General features: G+C 31.7%; 4 protein-coding genes across 7 annotated transcripts in view; 2 read left to right on the top strand and 2 right to left on the bottom strand.

Moving 5' to 3' along the window:
• LOC111618502 (endophilin-B1-like) overlaps positions 1-3871 on the top strand; it is a 44637-nt gene extending 40766 nt beyond the window's left edge. The window contains exons 7-8 of the mRNA XM_023360042.1: positions 1919-2113; positions 2197-3871. Of these exons, the coding sequence (XP_023215810.1) occupies positions 1919-2113; positions 2197-2304 (303 nt within the window). The 3' untranslated portion in view covers positions 2305-3871. The remainder of the gene's footprint in view (positions 1-1918; positions 2114-2196) is intronic.
• Positions 3872-4790: 919 nt separating this feature from the next.
• On the bottom strand, positions 4791-9129 carry LOC111618548. 4 transcript variants are annotated; one of them, XM_023360111.1, is made up of 3 exons: positions 6532-7226; positions 5427-6259; positions 4791-5333 (listed from the first exon to the last, which is right to left on the bottom strand). In XM_023360111.1, exons 1-3 carry the CDS (start codon positions 6723-6725, stop codon positions 5206-5208), a joined length of 1155 nt encoding a protein of 384 aa, XP_023215879.1. In that variant the 5' UTR covers positions 6726-7226; the 3' UTR covers positions 4791-5205. The 4 variants fall into 4 exon arrangements, with proteins under 4 accessions (XP_023215879.1, XP_023215877.1, XP_023215876.1 ...); XM_023360109.1 differs by lacking the exon at positions 6532-7226 and adding an exon at positions 8840-9129 and having other exon boundaries at positions 4791-6259; XM_023360108.1 differs by having other exon boundaries at positions 4791-6259; positions 6532-7215.
• A 1177-nt stretch (positions 9130-10306) lies between these two features.
• LOC111618549 lies at positions 10307-12950 on the top strand. Its single transcript, XM_023360112.1, has 3 exons — positions 10307-10432; positions 10890-11085; positions 11791-12950. Exons 2-3 carry the CDS (start codon positions 10898-10900, stop codon positions 12836-12838), a joined length of 1236 nt encoding a protein of 411 aa, XP_023215880.1. The 5' UTR covers positions 10307-10432; positions 10890-10897; the 3' UTR covers positions 12839-12950.
• A 1392-nt stretch (positions 12951-14342) lies between these two features.
• LOC111618501 lies at positions 14343-15512 on the bottom strand. The gene has a single exon (XM_023360041.1). It carries the CDS (start codon positions 15510-15512, stop codon positions 14343-14345), a length of 1170 nt encoding a protein of 389 aa, XP_023215809.1.
• Between the last annotated feature and the right edge of the window lie 811 nt (positions 15513-16323).

The following is a 16323-nucleotide window of genomic DNA, read 5'->3' as shown; positions in this document are numbered from 1 at the left end:
AAAATTGATTAATTTACTGATATGAAATTATACTGTAAAAATATTTACAAATTTTAATTTCATATCCAGTACAGTCTTCTAATGCAAACTAATTATTACAGAGGGTTGTTCAAATTACTGAATTCTTTTTATTAGGGATTACATATGAAGAAAAGAAATTAAATAATGCTACAGACAAATTATATATTTAAAAAGACTTTTGTATTGTGCTCAGTATGTTTGTTAACATTTTAATTTATACTAGTTTTACGGATTTGTTATGTTCTTAAAAGTAGCCTGATTTCCTCTTGTTTTAGACTAGAAATAAAATTGATTCTGATTGGTCCAAGTTTTTGATTAGTGAGATTTAACTAACGTTTTTGGCCATTTAAAATGGCCAAAAACGTTAGTTAAATTAAAGGAAGTGCTAGAAAAAAGAAAGAAAGGTGATATGATATTTTGTAAAGTTAAATATTACTTACAGAAGTAGAGACAAATTGTTTAGATCTGTATATATATATATATTAAAAGCCAAATGTTTTGTTCCCACTGAAACTGAAACCAACACTTTACAAAGAAGCAGTGTGTAAATAGGTCAGAGCAGCAGCTTGCAGGTGGGGTCTACAATTCTTTCCTCAAAAGGACCATCCATTAACTTCCTCTGAGGATTCAGTATGAATTCATGGAGAAAGTTTATTACCAAAGGGGGAGGAAGGTCTTTGCATAGGGATAGGAGACAGGAAAAGACCACTTTTGACTCAGGCTTGGAGTGGAAGAGCCACTATTTGTTTGCCACTGTAGCAGCTATTAAGTTTGATTTTGAATAATCTTTGGTTATATACAAAATACAGATATACAGATTTAGTTGTAGGTTTTTATATTATTTTTAATAATAATTATATATATATTAAAAGCAAAATGTTCCATTAACACCACACACAAATAACGTAAATTAATTTGATTTACAATTTGAAAATTTCAAAATAACTTTTATATGGTTTTTAAAAATGTTTTAATTTTCATTTGATTTGATTTTTGGTTTTGGTATAAATGTCAGAGTTATAATTAATTTTTGGTTTAATTTATTTAATATTAATTTAGTTTGTTTTATAATTATTTATTATTATTATTTATTTAATTTTACTCACATTTTTTGAACCCTTAATTACAATTTTTTTTAATTAATTGCAACTCATTTTTTTCTTTTGTGACATAACTATGGAAATTGTTTTAGTGTTGCTTCGCACAAAATATAATTAGATTTAAATTTATTTTAATTTTTTAATAATTTTGTTAATTTTTGTTTTATAAATTTGTCTGCTTTTAAAAACTTTTTTAAATTTTAATTTTGTTAACATTAACCGAACTGTCAGACTATCTATAATGTAATACAGTAGAGCCTCGAAAACTCGCCTAATGTGGACCGAAGGGTGGCTGAGTTTGTGAAAATGCCGGGTTATCGGGAATGGGGTTAAAAAAAATAAGTATGAGTGTTTCCTCAGAAAATACTATACTGTACTTGTATGTATTGTTTACTTGAGAATACAACAGAGAATAAACTGCCTAAATACCCCTAAACAAAGGAAAAGTACGTCTTTTATGAAGGCATAGAGCCTTTACTACATGAAAATGAAAATTAATGAATACACTGTGTACAGTAATTTACCTGATAAGACAGACCTCAGAAAAATACTTTACGAGAGCTTTTATACTTTTATAAAGCTGTCTATAATGAAAATTAATTAACTAAGGACTTTTTTGCCCTGCCAGGGTGTGGCTGAGTTATCCAGAGTGCCGAGTTTTCGAGGCTCTACTGTAATTGTAAAAAAAAAAAAATGCTTGAAAGCAAAATTTTTTCAGATTTATGTAATAAGTTATATTAATCGTTTTCTAATTTTTACAATAGAAAAGTATTTATATATATTTATAATTTCTTGTGTTTTATAATTTCAGCATGTCTATAGCAACATCTGCTGGAAATCATCCAGCAAGTTTTCAGAATCTCTATCCATCTCCATCCAGTCCAACTGCCCCACCAATAGATCCTGCAGTAGCAGGGGATAAAAAAAGAGCTAGAGTATTATATGATTATGATGCACATGATAGTAGTGAACTTTCTCTTTTAGCTGATGAGGTATATTATTTTATTATTTAATGTGTTTTACATTCAAATTCTCGAGTATCAAATTTATATTTATTATTTATGCAATTGTTCAGGTAATTTATGTTACATCAAATTCTGGATTGGATCCAGATTGGATGATGGGTGAACGAGGAGCTCAGAAAGGAAAGGTACCGATCGCATACTTGGAAATACTGAACTGAGGACACTGGGGAAAACATTTGATGCTAAAATTTGATAATGATGAAACATCGAAATCCAAATAAGCTCGGAATTGCAATACAATTCCTAATGTGATTATAGAGAATTTACTATAATTATGTTTAAATATTACTATTGAATGTTTATCTTCTACTTAAATTTGTTGGATCCTATTTAAATCACTAAGTGTGCTTATCGATGTATTGTAAATCTGATGTTTCACATAAAACATTCCCTTTGATCTTCAAATTCAACGATATATTAAAAAGAAAAAGAGAGAGGAAAAAAAAAGGAAATTTAAAGAATGTGGTTAAAAATAACAAAATAATAGTAACTAATTATTCTTTTATTATTGTTATTTTTCTTAGAGCTTTATATACTGTATATACATGGTTTTCTGTGGCCAAGCTATATACAAAAGTTATAAAAAAGTTCAGGATTATAATATGACTAAAAAAATATTAAAAAAATTATACCCAGTGTGATAAGGTAATATTCAGAGTAAAATGTTTAAAAACTAAATTATTTAAACTTTAGTAATATAAATGCATTCCAGCTTATTTCAGATGTATATTACATTTAGTTTATTCTTTATTTCAGTGTACATATTAATATTTGAATAGTCTTCAATTAAAATATAATAAAATTGTTGTATTAGAAAATTCCATTCTATTTTTAATGTAAATGTTTCAGTTCCACTAAAATTTCAATTGAAATAATAATCCAAAGAGCTTAATTACTACTATATGAAATACGTTTGAATATTAAAATGTACTGTATAAGCCGATAATTTAATAGTAAAAACATGTTTTTAGATTATTTATTCTTGAATCTAAGAGTTTATAGATCGTTCAGACTGGAACAGATTTATAATAGATTTTATAGTTAACAATTAGAGGATTCAGTTCTTATGTGAAGTTAATTAAAAGTGAATTTAAAATCTTAACTATTAATTATGAAGAAATTATAGAATATGACATAGTGTATTAAAAAGTTTTCAAGAAAATTTCTTTAATCTTTATTTAAAAATTGCATTTAACGTTAATGTACGTTGTACAGTTTTCGAAGTGAAATGTGATTTGTAATTAACTTTTATGGAGATTACAAAATGTTTCAATGAGATTATTAACAATCCTTGCGAGATTACTAAAATTTGTGCAGCACCTTTTAATGAAGATACTTAGGGGAAGGATTAATAATTTTTTTAAAGATTTGGGGATTTATTTAAAACAATGAGGCATATTACTCTATATCAATAAGTATATACAGTGTATAAAGAGGATATTACCTCAAAAAAAAAATATTTGTAAAATTTAAATATATTTGAAAGAGAATCCTTTATTCAAATTATTCTATATCTTAGTGAATTTTGATTTCCTTTCACTAATTTATAGAATATATATTTAAAAAAAAATAAGAATGAGCCCACCGAATGATTCGTTATGGCATAAATATATAGTTTTTTTTTATAGTTCTCAGGCTCAACTTTATTGTTAAAGCCATGTTTACAAGACAATGAATTTTTTAAAATAAAAAAAACTTTAAAGCAACCTCAAAATTTAAAAAAAATAATTAATATTTTATAAAGACAAATCTAAAAATGTTTGGATTATTAAGATATATCTAATGCATTTTGGATCAAAAAATAAATAAATAAAATATTACAATGGAAACAAAATCAAATTTTGAGATTTATTAAACTTAGATAAATTGAATAGTAACTATCTACATGTATATATAAATTGTATTTAAGACTTTCATTCTATTTGCTAGATGTTGTATTTTAAAAGATATGTTAGAAACAATTTTTTTATGGTTATTAGATTGTTATCGAAAAGAAACGGTAAAAAAAAAAATATTGTAGTATTCAGTTATACTTTAAATTATATATTGAAAATTGTAACAGAAAAGCATTTTGCACTAGAGATGGATTTAGAATTGTTCTTCAGCATCCGAATGCTGTATTCAAGTTTAGAAAATGAAATTTCATGTTGACAGATTGATGATAGAATAAATAATATAAAAATTTTAAATGAGTTTTTCTTTTATTTTAATTATACAGTACATAGCAATAGTTATTTAAACTGTGCACCCCAAGACACAGCAAGATATACCACAAATATTATGAGTATATTTTAAAAATGAGAATTATTCATGTGAATATTTATTACATCCATGATAAATTATAGAGTTGTCATGGATGTAATAAACCTATGGAGCTTACAGGATAACAGTTGTTATAGTACATAACTATTTATAATTTAAAATATATTTAATTTTGTACACGAAGTGTGCCAGAAAATTTTGTTTTACAGTATGCCGCCAGCAAAAAATGTTTGAGAACAAGCGGTGTAGAAATATAGAAATGTTACACTTCATATTATTGAATGTTAAGTCTGGATTCATCCATTAAAAACCTACAAACTTATACAATAAAGAAGATAATTTATAATTCTAATATACAATTAATAATAATCATTTTTATTTTTGTTACCCTTTCCGAGCTTGCTAAGAGGGACTCTCTTAGCAAGCTCACTGTGGGTTTGGCCAGACCCACAATGGGGCAGCCTTGTAATAATCATTTGATTTATTGCACTCTAAATTCTTAATTATTATTCTTAACAGTCATGGCCATCACAACAAATTTTACAGTCCAATCTCCAATAACGGCCACCATACAATGCATATAGAATAACCTCCGAACAATATAGTGGCCCCTGTTCAGAGGTTTGACTATCAGCATTTATATTCGAAAATGACCACCACATTTTAAGCAGGAAAGGATATATTAAATTACTTTAATTATCACAAAAAAAAAAAAAAAAACTTGTATTTAATTGTAACTATTTGATGTTAACAGAAGCATTTTTACATTTTAAAATTGTTGGAAGGACACTTCTGTGTTAAAAATACAATCTAACTTTGATGTAATATTCACGCCATTCTAACCAATTAATATTCTCTTCGCATAATTCATTAAACAAGTTGTCATCGATATAAATTGCCGGATTTTGTGCTATCTTGATGGTACCTACAAACCCAATATTTTGTAAATTTGGTACAGCCTTAATAAAAACTTCTACATTCTTTGGTATGAACATAGGATATGGAATATGGACTTCACCGTTTCTTTCACAATAATAATCGTCCTCTTGAATAGAATTTCCAATTATACATTTGACTTTAGCTCGTATCTTTGTACCTTCCATTAAATGGCAAATGGGGATAACAATTCCAGTTAAAAAGCAATCTTCTTTAGCAATGAAACAACAAAAGAATTTACAATTTTCTCGAAGTCTGGCATTAATTTTAGTTTTGAATTGGCGACGGTGTTTATAATCGATCAAAGGTCTGTAACATTGCTTTGTTCTTTTTATTCGAATTGGACAGAGATTGGGATGAATATGTAAATCAGGAACGTCCCTGCTTTTAGATATACTTTCTTTCTCGTCTGGTAATAATATATTTTGCATAAATACGAAGTTTAATTCTGTAGAAGTCATGGATAAGAAGCGTATCCTATTTAAGAAGGGTAATAAATAACAGCGGATTTTCATATTACGGTAGTTTATATCGCTGCTGTTTTCTTCGTATTCGAATCTCTTTTCCGCCCATAATACTATATTATAAAATAGTTCAACTTCTTTTAAGTATTTATATTTTGGTCGAGAAACAAATGTGTCGATTGTTATAGTTTTGCAACGAAGAAAACCTTTGGAAGTTAAAACTGCGTTACAATAATCGTCGAACCAAATCCAACATCGATATTGAAGTCGTCGATCTTCTTGTTCGCATGCAAATTCATAAATTTCACATACGTCGTTGGAATTTATGCGATCGTTTAAAAATATTCTAGAGCTCATTAAGATCGAATTCATGCGAAATTTCTTACTCATTTTATATAATTCGTAAGCATCTTGAAGAGATGACAATTCGGGATCTCCATTTTCTAAATATCTGAATTTAAAAATAGGTTTGTTATTTTTTAAAATAATACTGTAATACAAGTCGACCCCCTATAACGCTGTTGATAATTCCGTTTTATATGAATTCCATGTTGTACGAGTCACTTAGATTTTACAAATACGTGTGCCGGGCTGTGAATGGCTCACGTATTTGTAAAATCTAAGTGACTCGTACAACATGGAATTCATATAAAACGAAATTATCAACAGTGTTATAGGGGGTCGACTGGTAGTTAAATTGATATATTCGTAGTATAATTTTACTTTTTCGAATGTATAAGATTTTTAATGTTCGAATTGAATATCAGATTTTTAACCGGTCCTATGGTATTTTTTTCCAGTATATCTTTTATCAAAGGAGTAGAATTTTTTAGAAGAGAACTGCTGATGTCAACCTTCTCCTCTCCATCCTCACTCCAAATGCTGATATTGTATACTTCAGAATTAATTGAGGACATTTTACGATAATAAATCTGGTATTCGATATCTATTATTAAACTTTATTGTTTAAAATTATTATTGAAATTGTTTTATATAATGATAGACAAAGAAAAATCGTTTCTTTCTATCGTTTTTCTACTGATTCCTGTTGAACACGGAACTTTATTTTTGACTCTCCACCCTGCGTGTATACTAAGGAGGCCTTTTTTTACCCGCCCATCGTGGGTTCTGCTTGGCCCACGACATATTTGAGACACCACCCAGGACCCTCTGAGCAGTGGACTGACGCCTAACCGCCTTAATCATCCGGCCGAGGTGGTTAAGGCGATGACCCCACTTCGTATGACCATGATTGCTTGTATTGATCTCTTCTGCCGCCAGTTTCATTTTATATATTTACATAAATTCGTTTTAATTTAGTTCTCATATTACTGGAAGTATAAGTAAAAGAAATGCAAACCGATGAGAGTCCTTAGTCTTCAATTATTCTCGTATCAAGATGAACCTGTTTAAGGAATAGGATTGAATTGATGGTATAAGACACTCAACACATCAGTAAATTGTGAAGATGGAATACCTCCCGGGAGGACTTTCTATATAAAAATAGTCCTTTATTTAAGTGTTAAACACGTGAATAAAACCCCGAAAAACATAATGTGGTCAGTCGCAAACCCGCGACAATCAATGTTCAGTGGTATTAGCCACTAATGGGCTCAAATTGAATTTTGAAACTTTATTTCATTCGTCGAATTTATAGTATAAAATATTTCCAAGAGTTTCCTAGAAGTACAATCTTGCTTTAATAAAATAATTAATACATTTATTGTATCCATAAAATAGCGAATGGTGTACATTTTGATCGGTTGTGTAATATTCTGCATTTTTCGCAATTTTTATCGTATGATTTTGCTGTTTTGATCTTATTTTTCCAGAAATAAACACCTCTGTGCCTTTTTTTATGAATAAAGGTTCAGAGAGAGAAATTTCACCAATTTGTGAACAAGAATATTCTGCTGTTGGTAACGATTCCGAACTTACATTTATTTCGATCAATACACACAGACGTTGTTCTTGGTGTATTATAGGAATCACCACACCAATTAGAAAACAATCGAGTTTCGGAATAAAAGAAGAATAGAACCCGCTCTTTTTACCGAATTTTTTTACTTTCCAAAATTTGTGTGTGTGTCTGTTAAGATATTCCATTAACTGTCCATAACACTGTTTATTTCTCATGCTGATAGATGGGCAGATTGTGTCAGGAAGCTTAGTTAAAATTCCTTGCTTTTGATACTCAAGAATTCCTCTCACTTCCTCCGATGATAGAATATTCTGAGAGAAAACTATATCCAATTCTTCTGTTGACATCGATAAAAAACGAATTTTATTCAAATATGCAGCCAAATAATTACGAATATCTTCATTTTCGGGCAAATTTCCATCATTGCTTACGGCTTCTGAATGGTGAGACTTGGCCCACGAAACAATACTGTCGAAGAGATCGATTTCTTTTAATGTTTTATATTTCGGACGTGAGACAAATGTTTCGATGGTTGCCTCTTGGCATCGAGTGAATTCTTCAGATTGAAGAATCTCTTCCGAGAAATCGTCGAATGTTTTCCAGCAATGATACTGAATTCGCCTGTCTTCGTATTTATACGCAAAATCGTAAATCTGACAAACGTTTTTAACATTTATAAATGATATGAGAGATTCCCTGCAGAACTTTTGCAATCTTCTTATCTCATAAATAATGCCAAACTCGTACATCTCAAACCTGTTTTCTAGGGAAGTTAATTTGGGATCTCCAGTCTCCAGGAACCTAAGCGAAATTATTGTTATCTTAAATTTAATTGAAAGTACATGCATTAAAACAATATTAAGAAAATAAAATCTTTTTTAAAAATCCCTTTAGCTCTGTGGACATTAACAAGGCTTTTTTTTACCACATATGCCAGACCTGGCCTGACCATTATGGACATATAAAAAAAAAGGATCTTCTTAATGTCCACAGGGTGGAAAGAGAGAAATGAAAAATATATTTATATAATAAAATCGAATTTAAATAATTAGAAAGTATTTTAACTACAGTATTACGTATACAGTATACGAGGCACTAGATGTACCGTACCTTTTCATTTGAAGAAGTCTTTGATAATTTTCAGATATGTTCAATACATTCAAATTTTCGTCATTTAAAAGGTCTTTAAAAACTAGACTATGATCCAGAAGAGATCTCGCTATTTGAATGCTTTCTCCATCTTCAGATTTTAGGCTAATCCTATGAGGAGGGACGTATTCCATTTTATAAATCTATGGCAATTTTGGTTAAAAATTTTTTTAAAAATTTATAATTTTTTCGCCTTGATAACGATTCTTTTCTTTCTTGATAACTAAGCAATTATTATGTTGAGATATTCAATAATTAACAATAACTTTATAAAAATACTCACATTTATAACAATTGTTAATGATTTTTCGAATTTTTAATATTTGAAAAACATTATAGTAGATCAATAAATTAATTTTTTTTATATACAAAAAATATTTACAGTAGACCCCCCCTATAACACTGTAGATAATTCCGTTTTATATGAATTCCGTGTTGTACGAGTCACTTAGATTTTACAAATATGTGAGCCATTCACAACCCGGCACACGTATTTGTAAAATCTAAGTGACTCGTACAACATGGAATTCATGTAACACGGAATTATCTACAGCAGGGCTTCTTAAACTTTTTTTATTTACGACCCCATTTATGATTGTGATTCTTGTCGCGACCCCAAAAATATAAAATAAAGATATATACAAATTTGCAAAAACAATAATGGTGTACTACCACAGTTCATTCTTATGTTACAATGGAACAGAGACAACTGAATACACATACACTGTATTCAGTGTATTCAGTTGTCTCTGTGTTGTTGAATTGTTGTCTCGCTGCACCAGAAGTGCACAAAGCGCAACTCACGAAACCTATGACACAAAGCATGCCATTTTCAAACTCACGAATTATTTTTCATATTTTGCATTAAAATCTCTCGACCCCAAGATTTCGCTAAGCGATCCCAAATGGAGTCGCGACCCATAGTTTAAGAAGCCCTGATCTACAATATTATAGGGGGATCTACTGCATTAATAAGTAAAATAGCGAGAAAGGATAAGAACCATATCCTTAAAACTCTAAGAAATTAAATTTTATTTTTATTCTTACGAAAGTTCACTTTTTTTTTTCTCTGCCCAGCGGAATAAAACTGCTGAACACTGATGTTGGTCGCGGGTTCCTGCCTAAAATCTAAATATACGCCAGATTCTCACTGAGTCTTTCTGAGAAGCATCCCCATTGGCACACTGCCCAAGTGTAGTGTTTGCCTTATTCTGTCGCCTGGTTACAGATAATATTGAAATTAAAGTTGTTACGCTGGCATCTAATATCTCAGACCTCGTGTTTAAATAAAACGTAAAAATATATTAAGTACTGAAGTTTTTATTATGAAATGTATAATAATTTAATGAACATCTCAGTATTTATTATTACGATATTAACATTTATTTTTTTGGCTGATTTTTATTGTTTATAAAATAACAAAGCAGTCATAATACTGTGGATAAGTGAAATGTGTTTTTATTGTGAAATTTTAGAAAGACTTTTCTCACTTTTCAGTAATTCCAATTAAAGCCGAGACATTTGGGAAACTTCCCCGAAACTATTGTTATTCAAGTAAGTATTTAGATATTTTCAAATTAATATTTCTTTATAGAAATGACTGAAACATCTTAAGTGCACTTATCTGCAATTCCAATTGTTAATGGCGATCATTGTTACGAATATACAATGGGTGTTAGATATATACTGCTCGTTTTAAACAGTTATTTAATATAAATTAGAACAATTCGTGTTTTAGTTAAATTGCTAGTGATAATTAAATAATAATCTATTATAAATACAAGCAAAGATTACAGTTAATTTTGGCTAGAATGTCTTTTTATGTCATTCACTTGTAATCTCTGCAACAAACTCTTGTAGATTGTACAATGGTTATATGTAGATAAGTATAAATTATTTCTTAAAAGTTACTTTTTTAAGCAATGTTTTAGAAAACCAATAAGTATATTTACTAATTTAAAAAATTAGTAAATATTTTTAAATCCCATTAGAAATTAAATGTCTATCTTAGGTTTTAAAATGGCATCATCATTAGAGTATAATGAAGTAATCTTAAGAAGTGAAATTGGAATGGAAGTACTCGTTTCAAAAGAGCAGGCGGTAGAAGCTAGTCCTGTGATTAGAGAAATGTTAGAAAACTCCGTGATGTTTCCATACTGTATGGTAACGCTAAGTGAAAACACAGAAAATATTATCCAAATAAAAGAGTAAGTTAATAGTGATAAGTCGTAATCATAGTGTTAATGAAGATGTTACTCGTTTTTCACTAACCCTCATAATTAAACTTTTTTCCATTTTATAATAATTAATATAAAAAGTTTTAACAATATCTCCTAACAGATAGCACCACGTGTAATTTTATTTATTATACTGTAATTAATAATATAAAATTATCGGTTAATGTTTACCTAGGTAGTCCAAGATGGCCGCACAGTGGGGACCCACGTTCTAACCTAACCTAAGCTATTCTAATAAATTAAGAAAATTTTCCTTTCTTCATATAATTAACTTTTTGAGTTATTTTACATCTTACATTAGTAATTTTGTTAATTTATTAGAATAAGTTAGGTTAGGTTAGAACGTGGGTCCCCACTGTGCGGCCATCTTGGACTACCTAGGTAAACATTAACCAAATTATCTTTTAAATAAAATCTCATAATAACCAGAAAAGTTATGCAACTTGTTTGATTTTTTTTTTCTTTTCAAGTTGATGAGGCACGTATTCTTATCACATTGGTTGAAAAGCTGAGGGAGTGTTGACAAATTAATTATTGCAATAAGCTGCCATTTTTCAAATAGAAAAGATTGTTTTATTGTTTAATTTTCTAGTGTAATAATTTCTACCAATAATTTATATTATTTTCTAAACATTTTAAGCATATTTTACAACAAATTCTTTAATTTTTTTCCAGATTTATGACAACAAAAAATCCGCATTTAACATCTATTGAAAATGCTTTCGAATTGTACAAGTTAAGTAAAAAATATTCCATGAAAGAATTGCGGACATTCTGTACTACATACTTAAAAAACAATATAACTGCTTCCACAGCGTGTACAATTTACGATTTCGCTTGCGAAGAGAAAGATCGATATATTCAATTTTACTGTTGGATCGCATTCGACGATTACTGCGATCAAATTCTGGAATCCCAAGATTTCTATCGATGCCAGAGGACTACTATTAAAAGATTCGTTAGTCGTCCAATATATAGAACCTTAAAAGAAATAACACTATTTCGAGCTCTATACAAATGGGCTGAGGTAAAGCTGGATTCGATAGAATTCATGAATTCATCTGCAATCGATCGCGGTCGAAAAGTTCGCCAGTATTTATCGCCCTTCATTAATAAAATTCGTTTCTTAACCATGAACTTCGATGAATTACAAGAGGTTAGAAACTTAAATATTCTGTTTCCAGAAGAAATTCAATTTCTTTATGCATTTCAGAAAGGTGGAGATTTATCGGGTTTACCAGACACAATTTGTCCAATAACTACGAAAAGAATTAAACAGGATCATTGGAGATTGATCGATTATAAGTATCGATATCAATTAAATCAGCGTTTTAACTATTGGTCAGTTTTAAGACAGGACTTGATTTGTCGTTTCACTCCGAGAGAAAATTGTTATTTAAAAACGTTGATTCTTCCTGTTTCGTTGTATTGTTTCAGTATACCCGTGAGAACAACGATACAAGTGGGGACATATACTGTTAAGGATAATGAAATCTGCAATTGTTCTTTGGTTGGAGAAATTGCATTTGAGGAACCCATTTACGTGCCTAAAAATGTAGAAGCGTGCGTAATTTGTAAAATAGATGACGAACAACACAAATTGATAAAAGACAAACATAATTTGAAATGGGATTATTATATAATGAATTCTAAATATAAGGAAATGGGAAGAAAGAAAAACAATAGGTTAAATTATTATATAAAAGTTGGTGTATATTTTTAATAATAATCTGAAATATTTTAACTATATTTTATTTTATTTACATGTATACATGTCTTAAAAATTTCGACTATGTAAAGAATTACCTTGTTTTTGTTTTCTTGAATATCATTGACATAAAATTCCAATTCATTGGCAATTAATAAAGATCTTTTATGTGCAACATATTTTAATTGTATTGTTTTTTCCACCCCGTGGGCACTTAGAGGGCCATCTTGGATTTTGCCAAGCCCACAGTGGAGGGCCGATCGGTGAGGAACGAGACCCAACTTATCCGTGACGCAGGGTTGATCTTTGATTCAATTCTAGGTCCTACAGCACACCCAGTCGTCATGTAGTGTGAATTGTAACTTTATAGATCTGGAGGACATAGCTATAAAACATGGGTATAGAAGGGACCTAATACATAATTTAGCCCGCGCCTACTCCAACCAACAAGCCATGCCTACAACACCAACACCCAAGGAGTTTCCAACAGAGGTCAAGCATGCAACCGTAACTTCGGGTACACGGTGATAGAATATAACCAGTATTTATATGCCTTGTAATAAAAATTCTCTGACAATACAGATCAATACTTGCATACAAGAGAGCTCCCATGACGTATAAATTATTACGCAACGGGAAGGACAAGGCCGATAAACGTACAGCCCCAGGGGTGTACGGTGATCCTGTGAGTGACAACAGATTTAAAAGGGTTTAGTCCACCAAACCAAAAAAAAAATTCTAATTCTCAATACAGGTTTTGACACACGAAAAGTCAAGAAAAGGGGGAATACACATTATAGTGCTGTAAACATGGCACTTGTAATTACGTAAAACCTAATGTGCTACCGCTACGTCGATACCCAAAACAGGACTGCCACCACTAAGACCGTCAGGCCCCGTACGTAATTGTCGGATTCGGGATGGAGGAAGGGGTCAAGAGACACTTCTAGCATAAAGGGAATGAAAACCCAGGACTACTAAGAGGTATTGCCCGGGAGTGAAAATGTAGAAAACGTTGTTCTAGAGAAGGGGCGAAGGTGAAGTATAAACATATGAAAGGGGATGAAGAGGGAAGTCTCGTGGCCGTCTGCGTCGGTGTTTATTTATCACAGTAAAACAAAAAAATATAAAAGCTGTAGCTACTTTGCCACAGTATGAAAAACAGTATACACAATAATGCCCAGTGGTACATGGACTGCTATGTAAGCCAGATATAGAACATTATTTTTTAACATCGGATCAAAGTTAACAGTGAACTATTGTTTCAGAAGATAAGTGGCTTGATGCTATCTAAGATGACAATGTTGATTCCTGTAACATTTACAGAGAGAAATCAGCCCGTTGCGATTCTCCTCGATGAGGTATAACAATACAGTAGCCAATGGGAGGACAGACTTGGCCTACAACATCGGCCGATACACTACAACCCCTACCTGGGGTTTTACAAAACAGTCTGAAGTTAAGCAACCACAGAAGCCAAAACAGTAATGTACTACTCGTACATACCGTAATTTGGAAATTAATCGTTAGTCCTCTTGATAATCTTCTCTACTTCCTGTAGATAGATGGGACATCTTTTGTCCAGTGTGTTATGGTCATGATTTCCTCGCTTCTGTCGCACGCAGTTAGCACACGTTGCTATTTCTTCTTTCTTCTTGCAATTCTTAAACAGGTGAGCTTCGCCGCAGTGACTGCAGGTGTTCTTTTCCGATCGGCAATCCCTCGCAAAGTGTCCGAAGGCAAGACATTTATAACACCTCTTGACTAATATGTAATCAAACACGGGGCATCTTGTCCATCCTAAATTTATTTTTCCTTCCCTTTGCATTATTTCTCTCAAGTCTACTGCGACTTCAAGAACCCAGGACACGTATTCCGTATTTCTCTGATTTATCGGAAATTTTATTTTAATCCGTTCGTCGAATTCTTCTCTGGTGAGCTCACACGCAATTGGGAAGTTTTGCTCAAAGATGTTTTCCAACAATGACTCTTTAGTAATTGACTTGGGAACCGACACGATCTTTACCAACGGGAGATTCCTCTTCTTTTCAATTGTTTCAAACTCCTTTACCTTTGTTAAAGCTTCTGAGAGAATTGCCATGTCGTTCCAGCCACAAAGATCGATTGCTACTCCTCCGTTTTTTATCTTCCGAACTCGTTTTACCCCTATTCCTAGAGTTTTCGGTCTCACTTTACTTGTTAGTAGAGCTTTTGTTTGCTCAGAACTGCTCTCTTTATCTTTACTATATACGAGCACCGTATATTCCGGTTTAGACTGTAGATCTTTTTGAGGTTGTTTGTTGCCTTGTTTCAATACGTCACTGTAGCTTGGAACAGGGTTCTCTTTCTCAATTGGGGATTCAGTTGGTAAGGCTTTACTAAGTGTACTTATTTCCTCTTTTACATTTGAGATTGCCTCCATCGTTTTCTCATTTTGAAGAAGAGTCGCTTCTTGTAAATCCTGCTTAGTCGCGAGTGCATCTAATTTTCGCTCGAGTATATTCGAAATATCGTTATCTCTTAGCTTAGACTCGGCTAGATTTATTATTTTAGTTATCTGTTTTGTGATATACCTCATATGTTCCCTTGTACCCAATCTCCCGGTCGGGTTATCTACGAAATATCCCTTCACTTCGTCCAAAATCTCATACGCTTCGTCTAAAAAAGCTTCACTAATGCGTGTATCCATATCAATACAATTCGCTAGTAGAAAACGTAAATGACGTAAACACGTCGTAAAAACGACCTTGATATTGTTTACAAAACTTTAAAGACGACTGCCACAGCTGTCAACTGAACCCCTGTTGCTTTGGAACGGCCGTTATAAAAAGTCGTTGAAGTTGGTTCGTGGGAAACTGTACTTAATATCGCCGTAATTTAAATAATTTTAAAGATAAACCCACTAAACTTTGTCGAAATATCACTGAAGAAGTCCTTTAACTGATAATGGTGAAATTTTCTTCGGATGTACCACCATGAGCCCGCTGTGGCCCGCCGTAACCCGACCGTAATTTGCCGGGAAAAAAGTTCAATATCTCCCTAATTAATGGTCTTAGGACCACGAAAATTTAGGACAGTACTCACAATATGTATGCTGTAAAGATCCCGTCGTCGATTCCGGTCGAGCGAACTTGGCCTTCCGGAAAAATGGTCCCGAAGTTCGTTGATTTCGGTCGGCGATAACTCCCGAAAAAAAAAAGCCCTAAGTTGTCAATCTCGACGTCGTCGCAATCCTCATAAAATGCGGTTTCCGAAAATATATCGCATCACATAATACAAGTAAAATCCTGGGTCAAACTACGCGTGAAGAAGGAGCCAAACACCACACGTCCTCATTGCTCGACGACTCGACCCACTCACAAACGAACAAAGAGAAGACCCACGTGTTGTCGGGCGCTCAGGGACTAATGGACTCCCGCTTTTAACAAAATTAATAGTTTATTTAACGAACATATTTTACACGAGAATTTATTTCGAATCGCACAGGAAAGAGAGATTTT

The sequence above is a fragment of the Centruroides sculpturatus genome, unplaced genomic scaffold (assembly GCF_000671375.1).
Source record: "Centruroides sculpturatus isolate CEXI.00-Female unplaced genomic scaffold, Cexi_2.0 scaffold156, whole genome shotgun sequence".
NCBI classification, from domain to species: Eukaryota; Metazoa; Arthropoda; class Arachnida; order Scorpiones; family Buthidae; genus Centruroides; species Centruroides sculpturatus.
The sequence above is the reverse complement of the archived record's forward strand: the minus strand, read 5'-3'. Positions and strand labels throughout refer to the sequence as shown.

Coding starts and splice junctions, on each gene's coding strand:
- LOC111618549 (XM_023360112.1), top strand. CDS start 10,898: ATGGCATCATCATTAGAGTATAATGAAGTAATCTTAAGAAGTGAAATT. Junction 11,086..11,790: donor AATATTATCCAAATAAAAGA/GTAAGTTAATAG, acceptor ATTTTTTTCCAG/ATTTATGACAACAAAAAATC.
- LOC111618501 (XM_023360041.1), bottom strand. CDS start 15,512: ATGGATACACGCATTAGTGAAGCTTTTTTAGACGAAGCGTATGAGATT.
- LOC111618548 (XM_023360108.1), bottom strand. CDS start 6,725: ATGTCCTCAATTAATTCTGAAGTATACAATATCAGCATTTGGAGTGAG. Junction 6,260..6,531: donor AATCTTATACATTCGAAAAA/GTAAAATTATAC, acceptor TTTTAAATTCAG/ATATTTAGAAAATGGAGATC.